Here is a 22,099-nt window from a genome sequence, read left to right as displayed (position 1 = left end):
CCAAAGTACAATTTAGCATGGCCAATACACCTGCGCATCTTTGGACTGTGGGAGGAAACCCATGCAAACACGAGAACAGGAAAAACTCCACATGGACAGTCACCCGAGGCTGGAATCGAACACTGGTCCCAGGCGCTGTGAGGGCAGTGGTGCTGACCACCGTGCTGTAACACAATCTGGTGCCCAAAGCAAAGGCCATCACAGGCTGGCCTGAGTTTTATCTGGTTTGAATTTTTAATGCAGATTTTTGACAGGGCCCAGCCATAGGGGACAAATCTTCAATCAGAGCACGGAAGGTCAAATGCCAGCAACTTGAAATATGCACAGATTTAATTGTTCCTCCCCCCTCCCCGTGGAGATGAACAGGGAACCTATTCCTGGAATAAATGATGATGTGTTTTTTTTTTAGCCGAGCAGCCAAGGCCTGGAGCCACTATTGCTAAGGGCGGCAGGCGGGCGAGCCTGCGGCGCATGCGCACGTCACTCGGCGCCGGGGTGAATGTCACCTCCACAGCAAGATGGCGGCCAGAGTTCTTGGTAACATTGTGGCCGCTGCGAGGAGGGCCGCAGCCCGGGCGCAGGGCCGGGCTCTGGCAGCAGCCGCTGCCAAGAGCAGTACAGCAGCCATAACCACCAGGTCAGTGTCCGCGCGCGAGGCCTCGCCCTTCTTTGGCTCCAAATGTTGCCGGAGGTGGGTTGAGGTGAACTGAGGTAAAGTTTCTGTCCGCCGGGCCCTCGCTTCCTTCCCTCTTCGCGGAAAGTCATGTGTCACAGCTGCTTTCTGTCTTTTAGTTCCACAACGCAGTTGCCAGCGGAGCACGATTTAGACGTCCCGCTTAGCAGGTGTCCTGAGTGAACTGCTGGCAATTGGCCGCAGATCTTTTTCCAGGCTCACCCCGAAGTTTATTTTGTGTGGAAAAACTCGCACTTACGGATTTGCATGTTTGTCAAGGTTTTATCTTTAGCCATTTTAATAACTGCTCAAAGTGTTGCTCGGGTTGTTCGTTTATCCATTCTGCTTAACGTGAAATAAATCTTTTGGGTAGGTATGGCAATTGGATCTCGAAAAACTATTTAAACATGTCTCTGAATTTGTTCATTTCGAACAAAAAAAACAGACATTGGTTGGAATGTATGGCGACCAAAATTGCATTAATGTATTACTATCAGAGTAGGGGTAAAGTAAGACAATTACTAACATTAAACCTTAGGTTAAAATCTTCCACAAAAATGCCATTTTTTTGTATGTTTTCAAAACTGAATCGTAGTATCGAGTTCCATTGGTGGCGACAACAGAATGATGAAATTCTGGTCTTATATGACAATTTGTTGATTGTTTTAGCAAGCAATTGTATGTTGCCAAAGTAACATCCTAAGATGGGACAGGAAAATGTTACTGCTGAGAAATTGGAAAATCTCTAAGTGTGATCATGAGTTTTATTTTCCACCAATGTTGGAAGGGAGCACAACCTTATCTGGTTGTGATGAAATGGCACAATTGTACAATCTAAAAAATATTTAGAAATATGACCACAAGGCAATTTTGCTCCATGTGAGAATAGGAATGTAAAATTGGGTACCTAAAATGAAAATTCCATAAAACCAGTGCACTATACAAACTCTGAATCACTTCTTGAATGTATGCTCTTCTCTGACTAAGCATTTAAATATCCTGTTTACTCTCCTGTTGTTCCTACATTATACTAATAAATTCAGTTGTCCAAAATGTTCGCGTGAAAGTGAGAATACTAGCCATCAGGTTAAACATGGGCAAGGAACCATCCTGCTGGTTACCACCACCACCCCCCTTAGCTGATGAATCAGTACTCTTTGAGGAAGCATTGAGGGTGGCTAGGGCACATAATGAAATCTGGGTGGGGGACTTCAATATCCATCACCAAGAGTAGCTCAATAGCACCACCTGACCAAGCTGGATGAGTCATAAAGTAAGAAGTCTTACAACACCAGGTTAAAGTCCAACAGGTTTGTTTCGATATCATTAGCTTTCGGAGCGCTGCTCCTTCTAAAGGGCAGAACTGCAAAACCAGGTCTGTGGCAGGGACACCTTGACTTTGTCCTCCCCAATCTACCAATAGCAGATGCATCTATCCATGGCAGATTCCTCATGGAGACAAGGTCCCATCTTTACATTGAGGACCTCCTCCATCCATCATGTTGTGTGCACTACCACTGTGCGAAGTGGGATCGATTTTGAACAGATCTAGCAACTCAAAACTGGGCATCCATGAACTCCTGGGGGACATTAGCAGCATCAGAATTCTATACAACCACAATCTAACCTCATGGCTGGCATATTCCCTCACTCTACTGTTATTATCAAGCTAGGGAATTAACTCTGGTTAGATGAAGTGTACAGGATGGTATGCCAGGAGCAGCACCAGGCATATCTAAAAAGTTGAGGTGTCAACCTGGTGAAGTTACAACACAGGACTACTTGCATGCCAAACTGTGGAAACAGCATGAGATAGACAGAGCTAAGCAACCCCACAACCAACAGATCAGATCTGAGCTTTGCAGTCCTGCCACATCCAGTCAAACAGTGATGGACAATTAAACAACTAAGTGGAGGAGGAAGCTCCACAAATATACACTCCTCAATGATAGGGGGGTCCTGCACATCGGTGCTAAAGACATGTCTGAAGTATTTCCATTCATCTTCAGCCAGAAGTGCTGACTGGATAATCTCAGCTTCTTCCTGAGATCCTCAGCATCACAGATGTCAGTCTTCAGCCAATTTGATTTATTCCATGTGATATCAAGAAACAGCTGAAGGCACTGGTTGCTACAAAGGCTATGGGCCCTGCCAATCCTGACATTCCAGCAATAGCACTGAAGACATGTACTCCAGAATTAGCCATGGACCTAGCCAAGGTATTCCAGTGTAGTTACAACACTAGCATCTACCCAATAATGTGGAAAATTTCCTAGGTATTCCCTGTTCATGAAAAGCAGGACAAATCTAACCCAGCCCAATACCACTCCATTGGTCTCATTTCAGTCATCAGCAAATGATAGAAGGTGGCATTGACAGGTGCTATCAAGTGTCACTTACTCAGCAATAAACTGCTCATTGACGCTCTGTTTGGGTTCCACCAGGGCTACTACTCACCTCCCAACCTCATTACCACCTTGGTCCAAATATGGACGAAAGAGTTAATCTCGAGAGATGGGAGTGATTACCCTTGATATCAAGGCAACATTTGACTGAGCGTGGCATCAAGGAGCCCTGGCAAACGAGTCAAAAAAAAGTGGGGAAACTCTCCGCTGGTTGGAGCCATACCTAGCGCAAAGAATTTGATTGTTGAATGCCAACCACCTCAATCCCAAGACATCACTGCTGGAGTTCCACAGGGGAGGATCCTAGGCCCAGCCACCTTCAACTGCTTCATCAATGACCTACCCTCCATCAAAAGGTCAGAAGTAGGATATTCGCTGTTGGTTCAGTGATGTTCAGCACCATTCAAAACTCCTCTGATATGGAAGCAGTGCCTATGTGCAGCAAGACCAGGAAAACATTCAGACTTTGGCTGATGTGTGGTGCGAGTTACTTGCCACTTAAGTGCTCGGCAATGACCATCTCCCAACAAGAGAGAATCCAACCATCTCCCCTGATATTCTGGGGAGACAGTGGTGTACTGGTATTGTTGTTGGACTAGTAATGCAGAGACCCAGGGTAATGCTTTGGGGACCGGTTTGAATCCCGCGTGGCAGATGGTGTCGTGGAAATCATAATAACGACAAATTCCTCGAGGTTCGATTTAAGGAAATTTATTATCACAAATATATTTGCGGAGAGGGAGTGTTCTAGCTGCAAAGCCAGGGCACCACACTTTAAGATTCGATTGAAGACAGCATGTTTTTATAATCTGAAGTAAACAGGCATGTTTATATTAAATAGACCTTGGAAAGTACGTACGATGAAATACGTAATACATATGTTCTTGCCCTTGGCTTTGATATCTTTCGGAGGGCAATGTGTTTTCATAATAAGGCGGAAATCAGAATATTTCAGCAGTATTTCATTTATGTTAATTTCTCTTCCACAATTCTCTCCGTTGATCTTTTGATCAACACCTTTTAGTAAATTATCGTGTCCTCCGTAGAGAAGGGTGGTTTATAATGTAAGGAGAACGGACATATAACAGTTCCCTGCGTGTTATGAGTCTGGTGGCAAGGTGGCTAGGGCTGTTCCCATGTTCGTACAATAAAAATATCTTGCGCAACATTAAAACAGTAACCATACGACAATCAAGATTACAATGGCGATTATAATCCAGAACATAATCCTCTGCCCTGACAATCCTACCATCCAAAGCAAAAGTCCCATCCCTCATTTTCATGTTATCTTGTCACCTCTCTACGAATGTGATCCATCAGATTATCAATTTTTCTGAGTTATCAGGGATGTACGTGCAACAGTCACTTCCTATCAGGGCACACGTTCCTCCCTTTTCAGCAAACAAGAAATCAGGAGCCATTCTATTCTGCAGGGCAACCGCTTTTACAGCAGTCATTGTGGGCAGCACGGTAGCATGGTGGTTAGCACAATTGCTTCACAGCTCCAGGGTCCCAAGTTCGATTCCCGCTTGGGTCACTGTCTGTGCGGAGTCTGCACGTTTTCCCTGTGTGTGTGAGTTTTCTCTGGGTGCTCTGGTTTCATCCCACAGTCCAAAAATGTGCAGGTTAGGTGGTTTGGCCATGCTAAATTGCCCTTAGTGTCCAAAATTGCCCTTCGTGTTGGGTGGGGTTACTGGGTTATGGGGATAGGGTGGAGGTGTGCGGTTGGGTAGGGTGCTCTTTCAGAGAGCCGGTGCAGACTTGATGGGCCGAATGGCCTCCTGCACTGTAAATTCTATGATAATCTATGATCTCAGTTTCTATCTGGTTTACAGCTTCTGCAGTGTCATTAGCTACCTACTCAAGGATGTCTCGTTCACGTAGTTTGTATGCATTAGTGGCTATTCCTAATGGTGGTATTATTCCCAGCATTTGTGCCCATGTCATAACACTTTGTGTCGTCCTGTGATGGGGATGGCCTGCAGTTGCTTAATGTGATGCACATAAGGGACTACCTATCCCAAATAGGAGGAGCCTTCCCAATTTTCTGGTATGGCCACAGATAAAATACATGCCGTTATATGCGGTCACGTTTCCTTTACTATCAGTCATCATTCATCTAATCAGATCCCTTCCCAGGAACCTCCACTAGTTCGATTTTCAACTCTTGACTAATCAAAGATGAATAATCCTTTAACTGTAAGGTGGGACATAGGGGGTTGCCAATTCAAGGTCTGATCACAGTGACTCGTGCCTACTGAGTGGGTCTCATATGTTTTATGATTCTTAAAGCATAGACTTCCTTTTGGGACTCCAGTATAATTGGGAAGGATCAACCAGGACGGTTGATGTGTTACATTAAACCTCGGCCCCCACCATTCCTCAAACCTATTCATATCCTATCCAGCTAATCTCCAATCTAACATATCCTGTGTGTCTTCACCACGTCCTGTACTATTTTGTCTTCGAGCCCATTCTGCTATCTCTTTACTGATGAATGGGATAGGTCGCACAGAGAAGCCCTCTCCTGAGCATCTGGGAATTTGTGTACAAACCCAACAACTGAATTTATTTACCCTCTCTGTGTATGAGTGAGACATGTATATTAAAGTGTTAGTATGCAGTTTACCCTCTGCATGATGTTGGATTAATATGATAATATAAAAACATCAACGCCGTCATTCTTTTCAGGTTTCGTTTGTACTCTCAAAGTTCCGTATGATGTCGTTTACACGAGTTGCGTGGATCCCATCTGGCTTTTCTTTTACTTTAACGGCTGTTCGGGTTGTTAGCAGCACTTGATAGGGTCCATTCCACCTAGGAGAAAAATAATCTTTGTTTAGTGCTTTCACATATACTTGATCTCCAGGTTTAAAGGGTGTGTATTTTCCTCTTTTGGATGTATCTGAGCCTGTCGCACCTTTTCATGCTTTTTTGTTTTCAGCGGCTTCACACATGGCCTGGGCATATTTTAGTGATGCCTCATCTGCCCATATTAAGGCTACTGCCGCTGGAGTCATTGGGGTTTAGTTCCAGTTGTCATGGGACGTTCCATTAATATCTCATACGGGGTTAAGCCCGTATTACGGTTTCTCTGATTTATCAGTGCATACATTACTATGGGTATGGCATCTGGCCATAGCAGCCCATTTTGTTGACACACTTTTGTAACTGCAGTTTTAATTATTCCATCCGTCCTTTCCACCATTCCTGAAGATTGTGGCTGATATGGGATATGCAATTTCCAATCAAATCCCATGGCTTCTGTTAAGGCTTTGGTCAATTTGCTAGTGAAATGAGTTCCCCTGTCACTGTTAATACCTATTGGTATCCCAAACCTAGGTATTATTTCCTTTAACAGAATATTTACCACTGTTCTGGCATCATCCTTTTGGTTGGAAAAGCCTCTACCCACCGTGAAAACATGCCCACTATCACCGATTATTCCTTTGACAAATCATACATGCACTTCAACTTCATCTTCACTCTTTGATTTCTCCTCTTATCTTAACCTGTGACTTTGCGACCTTGTTACTACACAGTCCGGAAAAATCCCAGGATATTTGTCCTTCAACACTTCAGTTGTCTGATTTTCCACTGGCTTATCAACCACAGTAGGCATCACTCCCACCTGCGATCCAGCTATATCATTACCCAAGATAAACTGTATTCCTGGACAAGATAGTTTCTCTATTACTCCTACTACCACTTCACCACTCTTCACTGGACTTTACAACCGTACCTTATTCGGCCGCTTGAGCAGACGTTCCCGAAGGCAGAGCAAAAGCTTCCACTATCTTGAATGCAGTTACTATTGCATAGCCAGCCAGGAGGGTCATATCATTTGGTCGGTTTGCTGACCCTTTGGTGAGAAAGTTGATGTCTGGATTTTCTCGTGGGTGACTCAATAAATCAGGTCGAGGGGTTGCGGTGGCTTCAACCAATTGTAAACCGCCATGATCATACATATGTTCTGCTTCCGAAGGCGCGGGTAAGAGTGTTGCAGGGTTGACAGCTGGCGCTCGCTTGTAGGCAAAATTGGTTTAAGAGAGGATTACTTCGTACCCAGTGTGTCGAGCTGCAGTAAAATGCTGTGTTGCGGATGAATTAAGCAGCAGCAAAACTGATTTTTTTTTCTACTATGGCCGCTGTGGCTGCCTACTGCTCTTAAGCAATTTGGCATACCCTTTACCACAGCACATAGGGCCGCCAAGTAATAGGCAAGGGGTCTTTTCCCTCCTCAATACTCTTGCACTAGGACCCCTGTTGCAAATCCCCCTGCTTCATTCACATAAAGAGTAAAGGGCTTGCTGAAATTAGGAAGTCCCAAGGCAGGGGCGCTAATCATGGCTTGTTTCAAATTACGAAATGCTTGCTCCCTCTCTGGGATCCAGGTAACAGCTGAAGGGGCATCCTGTAGGGTAGCCTTGCGCAGTACTGCGTCCATCTCCTATAGTCCGGTATCCACTGCCTGCAATAGCCCACCATTCCGAGGAAGGTAAAAGTTTCCTTTTTCGTGTGTGGAGTTGGAACCCTTGCTACAGCCTGTACGCTTTCCTTTGCAGCTGAAATCCCAAATACTGAACTGTCTCCTGACAGAATTGCAGCTTGTCCATTGAGACCCTATGCCCTCTTTCGGTCAGATGTGATAATAACAAAAGGGTATTCTGTTGACAAACTAACCCTCCCTCTGAGGCTATCAATAAATTGTCGTCATATTGAGGGAATGTTGAACCTGCAGACAACTGGCACTCGTCCAAGTCTCTTTTAATACTGTTAATTCTGATATGTAAAGGCAAATAGATATTGACTTTCTGGGTGCAAAGGTATGGGGAAAAAGGCTGAGAAAGTATCCGTCGTTGGTGGTATAGAAGACAAAATGACATTTGTGTCCGGCACCAATGGAGCAATGGTGATAACAATTTTATTGATGGCTCTAAGATCTTGCACAAACCACCACTCGTTGTGTGTTCCTACCTTTGAAATGGGGAGTATAGGGGTGTTACAGGGGCTTTGTGTTCTCTTCAGCACCCCTTGCTAAAATGATGCATTGATCACTCCCTCTATCTCTTTTTCAGCTTCCGATGCCAACCTGTATAGTTTTAAGCAGGGCAGGGCAACTTTCTTCTGTAACTGCAACCTATGTGCTGGAGCAGAATGTACTTTTCCAACATGATTTTTATGTTGGGCCCATAGATGTGCCAGTACCTGGGCCAGGATTGAAGGGAGTAAATGCTGGCTCTCTCGGGGAGGTTGTTGTCTTTCAAATATAGCTCCTCATTCCAGGTCGCTTTGCCCTCCTGTTTGCCATAAAATTCTATCAGGCAATTTCGTCCGTCCATTTCAATATAAATCCCATGTATTTTTTCCTTTGGCCTCTTTGATCACTTCCCCTATTTGCTTTGCCTTAGCGGGGTGTCTTACGGCCAATGTTAAATGAAGTTAAACCCATCCTAAAAAGGTTCCTCTGTCTATGGGTCAACTGTACTAACATTCCTAATCTCACAACACCGAAAAATGAAAACGAATGACAATGCAATGAGGTCTGCTTTCCTAAGTGACTTTGTGTTTGTAAATTGTTTGCGTGCTCATCCTCACGAGCATACCAAGCCATGCAATAGGTCACCATATTCTCTCATCTGGACTCTATCAGGTGTTTTAATAGCTGTGCCCAAGGGTGGATAGGTACATGGATTACGGTTAAATGATATAGTGTAGATTTATTTGTTCTCAAGGGCAGCATGGTAGCATTGTGGATAGCACAATTGCTTCACAGCTCCAGGGTCCCAGGTTCGATTCCGGCTTGGGTCACTGTCTGTGCGGAGTCTGCACGTCCTCCCCGTGTCTGCGTGGGTTTCCTCCGGGTGCTCCGGTTTCCTCCCACAATCCAAAGATGTGTGGGTTAGGTGAATTGGCCAATGATAAATTGCCCTTAATGTCCAAATTGCCCTTGGTGTTGGGTGGAGGTGTTGAGTTTGGGTGGGGTGCTCTTTCCGGGGGGCCGGTGCAGACTCGGGGGGGGGGGGGGGGGCTGAATGGCCTCCTTCTGTACTGTAAATTCAATGATAATCTATGATTAATCTAGGACAAAGGTTCGGCACAACATCGTGGGCCGAAGGGCCTGTTCTGTGCTGTATTTTCTATGTTCTATGTCATTAATCTTTTGTAAGACTTCATGCAGTTTAAAAAAAAATTTTTTTAACAGTGGTACTGTGAGGGTTAACATTCAGCTGCCAGCATACAACATAGACACAGAGCGATCGGGCGCAGGCTCAGAAGTTATTACATTTTGCAGCTGGTGAGCTCGTTTTTGAGACAGTTCTATAAACATTCCATTATCAATGCAATGTATTACCGCTCCTAATTTGCAGAGTGTCTCTGCCTAATAGAGGAAGGTGTCGCGAGGTGGAGTACATCCTTCCTGGGGGTTAAGTGCTTCTTGGCCCCTTGCATGATAGCCCCTTTCCCTCTATTTTCTAACCAGTGTTCGAGGGACTCATTTCCTTCATTCAAATGGGATTAATTCAATTCAAATTATTGGGAACCCAGCCCCCATTTATGCCTGTTGGGACTGTAATACCAAAGCTTGAAAGCTGATCAAGATGCACCATAAGAGTATTTTAGAAGCAGCAAAATATCCACCGGGAGGGAGCTATAAATAGCACACATTTAAGTTAATTTCCAATGATTGATTTTATCGGTGTTAGCTATTCTTAGAGACGTATATTTTTTCTTTGTCAATTCAGAAAAGATCAAATGTCTGCTGAAATGGTTAATGTTTCCTGCAGAATCTAAGGGACGGAGAATTATGCATGATGCCATTTACGTCTTTTCACGTAATCTCAAAACTTATATTCAATTACTTTTATTCGTAAAGGCACTTTCTTTTAAACTGATTTTAATTTCCAATGTTTTCGTTCATTAGAGAAATCTCAACAAAAATCACTTAAGTTATAATCTCTGACTCACAATGACAGACAATAAAAAATACAACCCACTTCATGCTTTGACTAAAATTAATTGGTTAAACAAAACACACAGATTCTCACAGCTCACAAATCTCACAGTTAACAGTTAGTCTTATCTCGCACACACATCTGAATTTCCTTTTTCTATTCTGTTATGCTTTTACTTTAATCTTCTATTTACTTTTACTCCTCTTTTTTTTTTCGAGAGGGGGTCAGCTTCATTAGATTCCTATGCGGGACATATAGGTTTTCCTACCTCGTGGATGAAGGTAAAGCAGTGGATGTAGTGTACATGGATTTTAGTAAGGCATTTGATAAGGTTCCCCATTGTAGGCTTATGCAGAAAGTAAGGAGGCATGGGATAGTGGGAAATTTGGCCAGTTGGATAACGAACTGGCTAACTGATAGAAGTCAGAGAGTGGTGGTGGGTGGCAAATATTCAGCCTGGAGCCCAGTTACCAGTGGTGTACCGCAGGGGTCAGTTCTGGGTCCTCTGCTGTTTGTGATTTTCATTAATGACTTGGATGAGGGAGTTGAAGGGTGGGTCAGTAAATTTGCAGGCGATACGAAGATTGGCGGAGTTGTGGATAGTGAGGAGGGCTGTTGTCGGCTGCAAAGACACATGGATAGGATGCAGAGCTGGGCTAAGAAGTGGCAGATGGAGTTTAACCCTGAAAAGTGTGAGGTTGTCCATTTTGGAAGGACAAATATGAATGCGGAATACAGGGTTAACGGTAGAGTTCTTGGCAATGTGGAGGAGCAGAGAGATCTTGGGGTCTATGTTCATACATCTTTGAAAGTTGCCACTCAAGTGGATAGAGCTGTGAAGAAGGCCTATGGTGTGCTAGCGTTCATTAACAGAGGGATTGAATTTAAGAGCCGTGAGGTGATGATGCAGCTGCACAAAACTTTGGTAAGGCCACATTTGGAGTACTGTGTACAGTTCTGGTCGCCTCATTTTAGAAAGGATGTGGAAGCTTTGGAAAAGGTGCAAAGGAGATTTACCAGGATGTTGCCTGGAATGGAGAGTAGGTCTTACGAGGAAAGGTTGAGGGTGCTAGGCCTTTTCTCATTAGAACGGAGAAGGATGAGGGGCGACTTGATAGAGGTTTATAAGATGATCAGGGGAATAGATAGAGTAGACAGTCAGAGACTTTTTCCCCGGGTGGAACAAACCATTACAAGGTGACATAAATTTAAGGTGAATGGTGGAAGATATAGGGGGGATGTCACAGGTAGGTTCTTTACCCAGAGAGTAGTGGGGGCATGGAATGCACTGCCTGTGGAAGTAGTTGAGTCGGAAACATTAGGGACCTTCAAGCAGCTATTGGATAGGTACATGGATTATGGTAGAATGATATAGTGTAGATTAATTTGTTCTTAAGGGCAGCACGGTAGGATTGTGGATAGCGTAATTGCTTCACAGCTCCAGGGTCCCAGGTTCGATTCCGGCTTGGGTCACTGTCTGTGCGGAGTCTGCACATCCTCCCCGTGTGTGCGTGGGTTTCCTCCGGGTGCTCCGGTTTCCTCCCACAGTCCAAAGATGTGCAGGTTGGGTGGATTGGCCATGATAAATTGCCCTTAGTGTTGGGTGGAGGTGTTGACCTTGGGTGGGGTGCTCTTTCCAGGGGCCGGTGCGGGCTCGGTGGGCCGAATGGCCTCCTTCTGCACTGTAAATTCTATGAACTATGATTAATCTAGGACGAAGGTTCGGCACAACATCGTGGGCCGAAGGACCTGGTCTGTGCTGTATTTTTCTATGTTCTATGTTCTATTCCGTTGCTTTACAATTGTTTCTTTTCATTTTCTTACTCATTTTGACTCTCTTATCTGTCCTCTTTAAGGATATCTTTACCGAGGCTTCGACCTGGTGAGGGGGCGTGGAGTTTATTGCAAAATACTTCAGAATATATACATAACAATAACAACGACTGCGGAAATCATTTGCAAAATACTTCAGGGAGCGCACACCGGTGTTTATCCTTTCACGAACCTCAAAAGCTTTAAAAAAAACTTTAGTCTCGATGGCACCTTTTTCTTCCCATGCACCTATCATTAATTTATTAATTAAGATAACTCTCAGCATGAATCACCGGCCAGTAATTAAGGCTACCGAGCCGCAGACCCCCCCTTTCAGCTGGGGTCGCGCTATGGCTCTCTCCCTTTCAGCTGAGAGAGTCCTGTTTAGAAATTCGTTTCGGGGTTCACTTCCCGTTAAATTAGGGAAACTGCAACGACTACGCCAATTTGTCGTGGAAATCATAATAAAGACAAATTCCTCGAGGTTCGATTGAAGGAAATTTATTTACACAAATATATTTGCAGAGAGAGAGTGTTCTAGCTGCAAAGCCAGGGCACCACACTCCGAGATTCGATTGAAGACAGCATGTTTTTATAATCTGACGTAAACAGGCATGTTTTTATTAAATAGACCTTGGAAAGTACGTACGATGAAATACGTAGTATGTATGTTCTTGCCCTTGGCTTTGATATCTTTCAGAGGACAATGTGTTTTCATAATAAGACCGAAACCAGAATATTTCAGCAGTATTTCATTTATGTTAATTTCCCTTCCACAGATGGTGAATTTTGAATTCTATAAAAATAAAATCTGGAATTAAAAGTCTAATGATGACCATGAAACCATTGTCGATTGTTGGAAAAATCCATCTGTCCTTTAGGGAAGGAAATTTGTTGTCCTTATCTGGCCTGGCCCACCTGTGACTCCAGATCCACAGCAGTGTGTTGACTCTTCATTGCCCTCAGGGATGGGCAATAAATGCTGACCCTGCCAGCAATGCCCACATCCCATGAATAATTTCTTTTTTTAAACATCAGTGGCGTTAGCATCACTTAATCCCCCACTGGATCATTGAACAGAAACTCAACTGAACCATATAATTACTGTAGCTACAAGAGCAGGTCAGAGGCTGAGAGTAATGTCAAGAAACTCACCTCCGGATGCCCCAGAGCCTGTCCACAATCTACAAGGCACAAGTCAGGAGTGTAATGGAACACTCCCCACTTCCTGGATGAGTGCAGCTCCAACAATTGTCATGTGAAAGTACCTTTAAGAAATGGGTGTTTATAAATGGGTATGTATAAACATATCCGTAGTGAGAGTACCTTTAAGAAATGGGTGTTTATTACTGCAGTGATAGCAGAGAGTGGGTGGAGCTGGGCTGTCTGTCAGCTTTTTACTTTTGTTTTAGGCTGTTTGCTGCAGGGTGTGTTTTAGTTTCGGTTTCAGAGCTGGATAGCTGCATTCACAGCCAGAAGGTGTATTAGAGTCTCTCTCTGTAATCTAAAGACTGTAAATCGATCCTGGTGATTTAAAACTAATAACAGTAGTGACTTTAACCTGATGTGCTTCTGGTAAAAGGTGTTTTAAGTCTTATGGATGTTAAAAGGAAAGCTTAAAGGATTACTTAGTGTTGTATTCTTTGGGGGTTGTATTTGAATTAATGGTTGCTAAGATATTCACTATGTTTTAAAAAGGTTAACTTGAGTTCATAGAATAAACATTGTTTTGCTTTAAAAAATACTTTTCCATTTTTGCTGTACCACACCTGTAGAGTGGGCCGTTTGCTCCCCATACCACAATCTGTTAAGAGTTGTGGGTCAGGTGAACTCCATGATACACTTTGGGGTTCTCTAATCCCTGGCCCATAACACAATACTTATGCTTAACACCACCCAGGACAAAACAACCCACTTGATTGGCACCCCACCCACTGTACATCATCTATTCTTTTTTTGAAAATATTTTAATTCTGTTTTTAACATTTTATACATAAAACAGAACAAGCCACACCTCTCATCAATCAAGCAACACACCAAAACACTGAAAGAATAGCCCCCCCCCCCCAAACTAACCCTCCTCCAAGAGCTGACCGTAACCAACTCTTCAAAATGAAGAATAAATAGATCTCATCTCTTGTGGGACTCCTCAATCATCCCCTCAAGGTAAACATAACCTTCTCCAAATGCAAAACTCCGCAATCGAGAATGCCGCGACTGATTGCTCCGTGACCCTCACCACACCCGCCTGCAAGTGGTGGCCCATTTGAAAAACCCAGATCTATAAGATGCACTGTAGTAAGTCACCAAAGCTCCTTCAACAGCACCATCCAAAACTGCAACCTCTACCACTTAGGAGGGCAAGGGTAGCAGATGCATGGGAGCACCACCATCTGCACATTGCTCTCCAAGTCACTTACCATCCTGACTAGGAAGTATATCACCATTCCTTCACTATAGAACATAGAAAAATACAGCACAGAACAGGCCCTTCAGCCCACGATGTTGTGCTGAACCTTTGTCCTAGATTAATCATAGATTATCATTGAATTTACAGTGCAGAAGGAGGCCATTCGGCCCATTGAGTCTGCACCGGCCCTTGGAAAGAGCACCCCACCCAAAGTCAACACCTCCACCCAACACTAAGGGCAATTTTGGACACTAAGGGCAATCTATCATGGCCAATCCACCCAACCTGCACATCCCTGGATTGCATTGCAATATGAACAATTACAACCCCTCTCTCTCTTCCTGAGTTACCTTTCCAACCACCTGATACTTGTCTTCCATGAGATCCATTAGTTAGCTTTACCTCTTTATTGTTCTTGCTATTATTCTCTTGCCTTTAATTCTATTTCCTTTGTTTCCTTATACAAATGCTGATTTTGATATTCTCATGGTTTCAACTTAATGTTCAGCTTAATTCTAAGCATTAGTCAATGGATCAAAACCCTGAAACTCCCTCCCTAACAGCACTATGGGCGTTTCTACAAGACATGGACAGCAGTGGTTCAAGAAGGCAGCTCACCACCACCATCTCGAGGCAGTTAGATTCTGGCCTTCCAAGTGATGCCCACATCCCATGAAAGCATTTTGAAAACCGTGCTATTAGAGCAGTTGGGCAATAAGTTGAAATATAAAGAGCATCTTGAGGTAGAGTTGAAGAGGTGCAGGGAGGAATTCAGACTTTAGAACTTAAGCAGCTGATGGTGCAACCAGCAGTGGTGGCCCAATTAAAATTGGGAATGCTTAAGAGGTCATAATTCGATGAGTGCAGTTACGGTGGGTCGTGAGGCTGGAGGATATTAAAAAGATGTTTATGGAGGCATTTGTAAACGAGGATGAGAATTTTAAACCCAAGTTATTGCTTGACTGGGAGCCAACGTAGGTCAGCAAACACAGGTATGATAGGTGCACTGGCTGTGGTGCGATTAAGGACATGAGCATTAGAATTTTGGATGACTACAAGTTTATGGAGGGAACAATGTGGGAGGCATGCTGGGATTACACAGGAATAGTCAAGTTTGAATGTGACCAAGACTGTACGCAGTTGATTAACTGTGACAAGGGCGGATCAGGTGAAATTATGGCGATGAAAGTAATAAAAGGATTTTTTTAAGCACATGTGTCAAGAAGGTAATTACAGTTGAGGTAGTGCCACCAAAAGATGAAGAAAGAAAGCTGGGCGTGAATTGCAAATATAGTAAACCACTCAGTTTTTTCAGAGAAGGTTAATATTGAGATTGTAGAATAACCAGGCAGATTAAGATTATTTTTCATATTGAGATAGTGCGGAGTAAGTTACTTAGATATAGACAAATAAATCAACTGAAGGAACTCTGGCAACTTCGGCAAAGATTGTGAGATCTGACTCTAATTTTCCAGAATTGTGGCACGTGGTCCCCCAAGCAATTCCACAATTTGAAAAATAGACTTGTCTGGTGCACAGTCAGTTTAGCTATTATTGCCATGTCTGCTTCGGCAATGTGTATGTTAACTGTTTCTCTGCCACAACATCACTCTTTTACTATACACTCACTCTAGCCCTGAGCTCTCTTGTTTCTTGTGCCCACCACCCTTCAAAGATAATCTCATTCATGGAACTCACCTCCTGCAGCCTTAACCTTATTCTCCCTCACATGTTGACCAATCAGTATTATGAGTTTTGCAGCACAGAAAGAGGCTCTTCGGCCCGTCCTGTTTGCATCGGCCATCATTGTTCAATTCTGTTTTATATTGAAAATGATTTTCTCTTCTCATGCTATCGCCCTGCTCCCTTTCAAAACTTCCATTATTCCTCTGTTTAAAAAGCTTGTCCTTGACCCCTTGGTAACCACCACTAGATCTCTAAATGTCCTTTCAAGTCCTTGAGTGCTTCAGATACAAACCTAGATGTGTATGTTTAATAGATATGTATAGGTATGGTGGCATAATGATTGTGTTACTAGACTGATAATCCAGAAACAATGGAATAATGATCAGGAGATACTGTGTCCTATCTGGGGACTTCAAAATCCGATATTAAAATAAAATGTTAAATGGGACAGCACGGTGGCGCAGTAGTTAGCACTGCTGGCTCACAGCACTGAGGACCTTGGTTCGATCCCAACACGGGTCACTGTCCGTGTGGAGTTTGCACATTCACCCTGTGTCTGCGTGGGTCTCACCCCCAGAGCCCAAAGATGTGCAGGGTAGGTGGATTGGCCACGCTAAATTGCCCCTTAATTGGAAAAGAAATGAATTGGTAAAAAGTTTTTTTTTAAATAAAAAGCTAATAACAGCAACCATGAAACTACCAAGTGGTTCTATCTGATTTATTAATGTCCTTCAGGAAGTAAATCTGCTGTTTTTACCTGGTCAGGCCAACACGTGACTCCAGGTCCACTGCACTCCAGTTGACTTTAACTATCCTCTGAAGTAGCCTAGCAAGCTGCCAAAAGACATAGTAAGAACAAAATCAACTGAGAGAGTAAACACAACAAAAACTGCCCCAGCCCAGTCAACCCTTCAAAGTTCTCACTAGCATTGGGGAATTGTCCCAAAATTGGGAGGACTCAACCTCTCTAATCAAGCAACAGCCCGGCACTCTTAACACACACACAATCTACACTTTTTCCCATGTCCCAGACTCCTCCATTATCATCCCTGGGCATGTCTTATCCCACTGACAGGACAGCCACACCAGAGGTAGTGGTATAGTATTGGGGTTGAATGGCACCCGGAGTTTCCAATGTTGACTCTGAACCCCATGAAGTTTGAGGACCTCGGGTCAAACATGGATATGGAGACCTCCTGATTAGCATCTGATTCCTAGTAACACCCTGATTAATCAGTACTCCTCAACATTACTGGAAGCACTGTGAGGGTGGGAAGTGCACTGAATGAACACCAAGTCATTGTTAATCTCTAGGAGTGGCTGGGGACCACCACTAACCAAAATGACTTGAGGTCTGAAGGGCATATCTGCCAGATTGATCTTGTGGCAGGCATGAGCGAAACAACACCAGTGAAAAGGCATACATGACCTCGTCCTCACGAAACTACACAGCACTATTGCATCTGTCCATGACCATATTGGTAGGACTGACCACTGCAAAATCCTTGTGGAGACAAAATCTTCTCTTTACATTGAGGACACCCTCCCATCATTTGGTCTGGCACTATGACTGTGTAAAAATGCGATACATTTAGAACAGATCTAGCAATTCTAAACTGGGCATCCATAAGATTGTGTGTCGTCATTAACAACAGAGTTGTATTCTACCACAAGTTGCAAACTCAAAAGCCTAACCCTGATTGTATCATAGAATTCCTCCCGTGTAGAAGGAGACCATTTGGCCCATCAAATAGCAAAGAACATTACAGCTCAGGAACAGGGCCTTTAGCCCACCAAGCCTGCACCGATCCAGATTCCTTATTTAGACCTACTAATTTCCCAAACGATCTGTATCCCTTCATTCCCTGCCCGTTCATGCATTTATCAAGATACATACATGTTAAACATTGCTATCGTGCCACCACCTCCACTGGCAACACGTTCCAGGTACCCACCATCCCCTACGTGAAAAGCTTTCCCTACATGTCTCTCCTAAACTTTCTCCCCCTCATTATAAACTGTGCCACTTGTAATTGAGTCTTCCACATTAGGAAAAAGCTTCTGACTATTCACCCTTCCACATTGGGAAAAAGCTTCTGACTATTCACCCTATCTATACCTCTCGTAAGTTGGCAGACCTCAATCAGGTCTCCCCTGAGCCTCCGTCTTTCCACCAAAAACAATCCGAGTTTATTTAACACCTCCTCATAGCTAACACCCTCCAGACCAGGCAACATCCTGGTAAATCTTCTTTGCACTCTCTTCAGAGCATCCATGTCCTTCTAGTAGCGTAGTGACCAGAACTGCATGCAATATTCCAAATATGGCCAACTAAAGTTTTATACAACTGTAACAAGACCTGCCAACTTTTGTACTTAATGCCCTGGCCAATGAAGATGAGCATGCCATATGCCTTTTTGATACCTTTCCACCAGCATTGCCACTTTCATGGAGCTATGGACCTGAACACCAAGATCTCTCTGTATGTCAATGCTCCTAAGGGTTCTGCCATTTACTGTATGATTCACACCTGAATTTGATCTTCCAAAATGCATCATTTGTCTGGATTGAACTCCATCTGCTATTTTTCTGCCCAACTCTCCAATCCATCTATATTCTGTTGTATTCTCTGACAGTCCCCTTCACTATCTGCAATTCAACCTATCTTGGTGTCATCTGCAAACTTGCTGATCAGACCATCTACATTTTCCTTCAGATCATTTATTTATATATATATATATATATATATAAATAATGCAGCTTTACCTTTTGTACCAGTCTGCCATGAGGGACCTTGTCAAGCGCCTTGCTAAAGTCCATGCAGACGACTCCCATATCAATTAATTTTGTCACCTCCTCAAAAAACAAGACATTATCTTCTCTGCACAAAACCATGTTGCCTATCACTAACAAGTCCATTTGCTTCCAAATGTGAATAAATCGTGTCCCTCAGTATCTTCTCCAACAGCTTCCCCATCACTGAAGTCAGGCTCACTGGCCTATAATGGCCTGAATTATCCCTGCTTCCCTTCTTAAACAAAGGGGCAACATTGGCTATTTTCCAGTCCTCTGGAACCTCCGTGTCGTCAAAGATGATGCAAAGATATCTGTTAAGGCCCCAGCTATTTTCTCTCTTGCCTCCCACAGTAACCTGGGATATATCCCATCCGGCCCAGGGGACTTGTCCACCTTGATGCATTTTAAGATATCCAACACTTCCTCCTTCATTATACTGATGTGTCCTAGAGTATTCATACACTCATCACTAACTCAACATCCGTCATGTCCCTCTCCTTGGTGAATACCAATACAAGTACTCATTCAGGATTTCACCCACTTCCTCTGACTCCATGCATAACTTCCCTCCTTTGCCCTTGAATGGGCCTATTCTTTCCCTAGCTACCCTCTTGCTCCTTATATACGTGTATAAGGCCATGGGATTTTGCTTGACCCTGCTTGCCACAATTGTCTCACAATTTCCCCTGTCATCCATGGTTCCCTAATCCTGCCATTTCTATCCTTCATTTTCGCAGGGACATGCCTGTCCTGCACTCTGAATGAACTGGTCTTTAAAAGATTTCCACGTATCAAATGTGAATTTACGCTCAAACAGCTGCTCCCAATCCACTTTCTCCAGCTCTCGCTGAATTCTGTTGTCGTTGGCTTATTCCCCCCCCCATTTAGCACCCTCACTCGAGGACCACTCTTGTCCTTATCCATGAGTATTCGAAAACTTATGGAATTATGATCACTATTCCCAAAATGTTCCCCTAATGAAACTTTGGTCACCTGGCCGGACTCGTGCCCCAATACCAGGTCTGTAGGGATCAGTTCTGGGTCCTCTGCTGTTTGTAATTTTCATTAATGACTTGGATGAGGGAGTTGAAGGGTGGGTCAGTAAATTTGCAGACGATACGAAGATTGGTGCAGTTGTGGATAGTGAGGAGGGCTGTTGTTGGCTGCAAAGACACATAGATAGGATGCAGAGCTGGGCTGAGAAGTGGCAGATGGAGTTTAACCCTGAAAAGTGTGAGGTTGTCCATTTTGGAAGGACAAATATGAATGCGGAATGCAGGGTTAACGGTAGATTTCTAGGCAATGTGGAGGAGCAGAGAGATAGAATCATAGAATCATAGAAGTTTACAGCATGGAAACAGGCCCTTCGGCCCAACCAGTCCATGCCGCCCAGTTTTTACCATTAAGCTAGTCCCAGTTGCCCGCACTTGGCCCATAACCCTCTATACCCATCTTACCCATGTAACTATCTAAATGCTTTTTAAAAGACACAATTGTACCCGCCTCTACTACTACCTCTGGCAGCCCATTCCAGACACTCACTACCCTCTGAGTGAAGAAATTGCCCCTCTGGGCCCTTCTGAATCTCTCCCCTCTCACCTTAAACCTATGCCCTCTAGTTTTAGACTCCCCTACCTTTGGGAAAAGATGTTGACTATCTACCTTATCTATGCCCCTCATTATTTTATAGACCTCTATAAGATCACCCCTAAGCCTCCTACGCTCCAGGGAAAAAAGTCCCAGTCTATCCAGCCTCTCCTTATAACTCAAACCATCAAGTCCCGGCAACATCCTAGTAAATCTTTTCTGCACTCTTTCTAGTTTAATAATATCCTTTCTATAATAGGGTGACCAGAACTGCACACAGTATTCCAAGTGTGGCCGTATCAATGTCTTGTACAACTTCAACAAGACGTCCCAACTCCTGTATTCAATGTTCTGACCAATGAAACCAAGCATGCCGAATGCCTTCTTCACCACCCTGACCACCTGCGACTCCACCTTCAAGGAGCTATGAACCTGTACTCCTAGATCTCTTTGTTCTATAACTCTCCCCAACGCCATACCATTAACTGAGTAGGTCCTGGCCTGATTCGATCTGCCAAAATGCATCACCTCACATTTATCTAAATTAAACTCCATCTGCCATTCGTCGGCCCACTGGCCTAATTGATCAAGATCCCGTTGCAATCCTAGATAACCTCCTTCACTATCCACTGTGCCACCAATCTTGGTGTCATCTGCAAACTTACTAACCATGCCTCCTAAATTCTCATCCAAATCATTAATATAAATCACAAATAACAGTGGACCCAGCACCGATCCCTGAGGCACACCACTGGTCACAGGCCTCCAGTTTGAAAAACAACCCTCTACAACCACCCTCTGCCTTCTGTCGTCCAGCCAATTTTGAATCCAATTGGCAACCTCACCCTGGATCCCGTGAGCTTTAACCTTCTGCAACAACCTACCATGCGGTACCTTGTCAAAGGCTTTGATAAAGTCCATGTAGACAACGTCTACTGCACTGCCCTCATCTACCTTCTTGGTCACTCCCTCAAAAAACTCAATCAAATTTGTGAGACATGATTTTCCACGCACAAAGCCATGCTGACTGCCCCGAATCAGTCCTTGCCTCTCTAAATGCTTGTAGATCCTGTCTCTCAGAATACCTTCTAGCAACTTACCTACTACAGACGTTAGGCTCACCGGTCTGTAGTTCCCAGGCTTTTCCCTGCTGCCCTTCTTAAACAAGGGCACAACATTCGCCACTCTCCAATCTTCAGGCACCTCACCTGTGGCTGCTGATGATTCAAATATCTCGGTTAGGGGACCCGCAATTTCCTCCCTAGCCTCCCACAACATCCTGGGATACATTTCATCAGGTCCCGGGGATTTATCTACCTTGATGCGCTTTAAGACTTCCAGCACCTCCTCCTCTGTAATATGTACACTTCTCAAGACATCACTATTTATTTCCCTTAGTTTCCTAACATCCATGCCTTTCTCCACCGTGAATACCGATGAGAAATATTCATTCAGGATCTCACCCAACTCTTGTGGCTCTGCACATAGATGTCCTTGTTGATCCTTAAGAGGCCCGACTCTGTCCCGAGTTACTCTTTTCCCCTTTATGTATCTGTAGAATCTCTTTAGATTCTCCCTTGCATTATTTGCCAAAGCAATTTCATGTCCCCTTTTTGCCCTCCTGATTTCCCTCTTAACTCTATTTCGACAATCTCTATACTCTTCAAGGGATCCACTTGATCCCAGTTGCTTATGTACGTCATATGCCTCCTTCTTCTTTTTGACCAGAGTCTCAATATCTCGAGTCATCCAGGGTTCCCTACTTCTACCAGCC

General features: G+C 43.9%; 1 protein-coding gene across 1 annotated transcript in view; it reads left to right on the top strand.

Moving 5' to 3' along the window:
- The first annotated feature begins 465 nt into the window (after positions 1–465).
- Positions 466–22,099, top strand: part of nipsnap2 (nipsnap homolog 2) — a 59,866-nt gene continuing 38,232 nt past the window's right edge. The window contains exon 1 of the mRNA XM_072469438.1: positions 466–637. Coding sequence (XP_072325539.1) covers positions 519–637 — 119 coding nt within the window. The 5' untranslated portion in view covers positions 466–518. The remainder of the gene's footprint in view (positions 638–22,099) is intronic.

The sequence above is a fragment of the Scyliorhinus torazame genome, chromosome 12, assembly GCF_047496885.1.
Source record: "Scyliorhinus torazame isolate Kashiwa2021f chromosome 12, sScyTor2.1, whole genome shotgun sequence".
NCBI lineage: Eukaryota > Metazoa > Chordata > Chondrichthyes > Carcharhiniformes > Scyliorhinidae > Scyliorhinus > Scyliorhinus torazame.
The sequence above is the reverse complement of the archived record's forward strand: the minus strand, read 5'-3'. Positions and strand labels throughout refer to the sequence as shown.